General features: G+C 51.9%; 1 protein-coding gene across 2 annotated transcripts in view; it reads right to left on the bottom strand.

The window, feature by feature from the left end:
* Positions 1-2,500, bottom strand: part of srebf2 (sterol regulatory element binding transcription factor 2) — an 11,007-nt gene that overhangs the window by 2,022 nt on the left and 6,485 nt on the right. For both annotated transcript variants that reach the window (XM_043231970.1, XM_043231979.1), the window contains exons 10-18: positions 2,360-2,500; positions 1,963-2,213; positions 1,703-1,868; positions 1,428-1,599; positions 1,211-1,316; positions 615-712; positions 402-534; positions 156-321; positions 1-61 (exon numbers count right to left, since the gene is read on the bottom strand). The exon at positions 1-61 is cut by the window's left edge and continues 116 nt beyond it; the exon at positions 2,360-2,500 is cut by the window's right edge and continues 35 nt beyond it. In XM_043231970.1, coding sequence (XP_043087905.1) covers positions 1-61; positions 156-321; positions 402-534; positions 615-712; positions 1,211-1,316; positions 1,428-1,599; positions 1,703-1,868; positions 1,963-2,213; positions 2,360-2,500 — 1,294 coding nt within the window. The remainder of the gene's footprint in view (positions 62-155; positions 322-401; positions 535-614; positions 713-1,210; positions 1,317-1,427; positions 1,600-1,702; positions 1,869-1,962; positions 2,214-2,359) is intronic.

Below are 2,500 nucleotides of genomic sequence, written 5' to 3'. Positions count from 1 at the left end.
CACGCTGCCATAGGCTGGTCCTCAGAGTCAGAAGGAGGTCACACACCAGAAGCTCCACCCCCTGAGAGAGTCAGAGAAGGCTGTGGTCACACTAGACTTCTCGTTCCAGTGACTTCCATTCAGACCTGTGTGTGTGTGTGTGACCGTGTGTGTACCTTGTGCAGCCAGGTGTTGTTGTGTGACTGACACACACTGTAGTAGAGGTGAGCGCTGGAGCGCTGGCAGTGACCGAGGCAGCTGACCACTCCCTCTCCCTTCTGAGGACAAACACTCATCTGCACAGCCTTACAGAGCGCCAGCACGGCCTTCGGCAGCGGGTGACTGACACACACACACACACACACACACAGTGAGACGGAGTTCGGTGACTGAGCACACACACTCAGGCGGGGAACACTCACTCCAGTGTGTGCAGCGCTCTGGGCATCCGCTCCGCCTCGGCCAGCAGTGACCTCACTGACGCATCATCGCCCTGCAGCCAATGAACCGCAGCCTTCAGCACCGACGCCCACCAGCGGCACACGGGGTCCCTCGCTGCAGACACGAGAGAGAGAGAGAGAGTCGTCAGTGTGTGAGGACGCTTAAACACACAGCGCTGAGGCTCTAACACACACCTGGGGCTGAGCTCTGATTGGCCAGCGCGGGGAAGGGGGCGGGGTCTTCAGTACAGCTGTTCAACAGCTGCAGGAACTCCAAAACACCCGTGAACTCCCTGTGAGTGAGTGATGGCAACCGAATGAAGACACACACAAAGATAACGGACATAAATGATAATTAATTATTCTTTTTTCAAATAACTGCTTTCTATTTCAGTATGTTTAAATGTTTTATTTCTGTGAAGTGCAGCTTCTTTCAGCCTCATTACTCCAGTCTTACTGATCCTTCAGAAATCTTGAGTGACTTTTTCATGGTTCATTGATGAATAGAAAGATCAGCATTGATTTAAAAGACTCAAAATGATTAGGTTAGCACATTTTTTAGGGAAATAATCATTTTTTTAATGCTTTAAATTCAGAAGTGATTATAAAGACATTTATAATGTTTATATTTCAGGCAAATGCCGTTCTTCTGAACTTTCGATTCATGAAAAAAAAAAATTCTGTTTGCAAAATAATAATAAAAACTTTGTTTTGTACTCAGTAAAAGAGTATTTCTGAAGATCACGTGACACTGAAGACTGGAGCACTGACGCTGTGTTTAGTGTTTTTACCCAGCATCCTCGGCGTGCTTGCTGCTCTGCGGCTCGATCAGTGTGTGTACGGCTCTCTCCAGGAGCTTCTCACAGAAACAGCGGTGCAGCTGTGCGATGGGGTCCGCTGGAGACACACACACACACACACACACACAGAGACACACACACACACACACCACGTGTTAGTCCTGCAGCCGGACGCTCAGGCGGCCAGCTCTCCATCGATCGGTCTCACCTTCATCTCTCTGAGACGTGAAGATCTGCTCGCTGCTCTCTGGCCTCACGGACCAATCACAGCTCAGGAAGAACTGGCGGCCCAATGGCGTGAAGATCCAGCGCAGGCAGTCTGGGAGGAGCTTAGAGTCTGACTGACAGGCCAGAGCCTCGGCACAGCTCAGCAGGTAACCCTGACAACACACACCACAGAGATAAGAGAGAGAGTGTGTGTGTGTGTGATGCTCACAGGCTGATGTGAGTGTGTGTGTGTGTGTGTGTGTGTGTGAAGCTCACAGGCAGACAGGTGAGGTGTTTCCCCAGTGCAGATCTCAGACTGATGGCTGCCGTCACAAAGATCTGGATCCTCTGAGGAACCGGCATCTTCCCCTCCGCGCTCTCGCTCAGATTAACAGCACTCAGAGACACACACACACCCCAGAGCGGCCGCTCATCCAGCTTACCTGAAACACACACACATTTTAAAACTCTCACTACAGCACACACACACTCTTATATTGTGACACTTACTATAACACACACACACACACACACACCCTGTGAGCTGCAGCTGGTTGAGCTGGTGGTACACCAGTGCTGCGTCTCTCGAGCTGGTCTGTGACTCCTCCCCCTCGTGTCTTCCTCCAACCAGACGCACCAGCCAGCCCAGAGGGGTGGGTTTCCGCAGGCAGTAGCGAATCAGGTTCCAGGAGAGCGAGCAGATGATGTCGAGGGTGGAGGAGGGCAGCACTCTGCTCAAGACGGACAGACAGGTGTGTAGACTGACCGCAGCCTCCGCGTAATCACCCTGAGACACACACACACACACACACACACACACACACGATCAGTACAGTGTGTGTGACAGAGAGTGTGTTACAGGGCATGTCTGAGTTACAGTGTGTGTGTGGGTTATAGTGTTTATGCGTGTGTTATATAGTGTGTGTGTTTTACCCGGTAGAGCTGCAGCTCTGCTTGTTTCCGATGTCTCCAGAATCTGACTGAGGTGGGCGAGTGAAGGGGCGTGACCGGCTCCCACAGGTACAGCACTCGGACACACCCCCAGACCACGCCCACTCCGCTAAGGACCCACAC

Source organism: Puntigrus tetrazona, chromosome 3 (assembly GCF_018831695.1).
Source record: "Puntigrus tetrazona isolate hp1 chromosome 3, ASM1883169v1, whole genome shotgun sequence".
Classification (NCBI taxonomy): Eukaryota; Metazoa; Chordata; class Actinopteri; order Cypriniformes; family Cyprinidae; genus Puntigrus; species Puntigrus tetrazona.
This window is presented reverse-complemented; position numbering and strand designations above follow the sequence as displayed.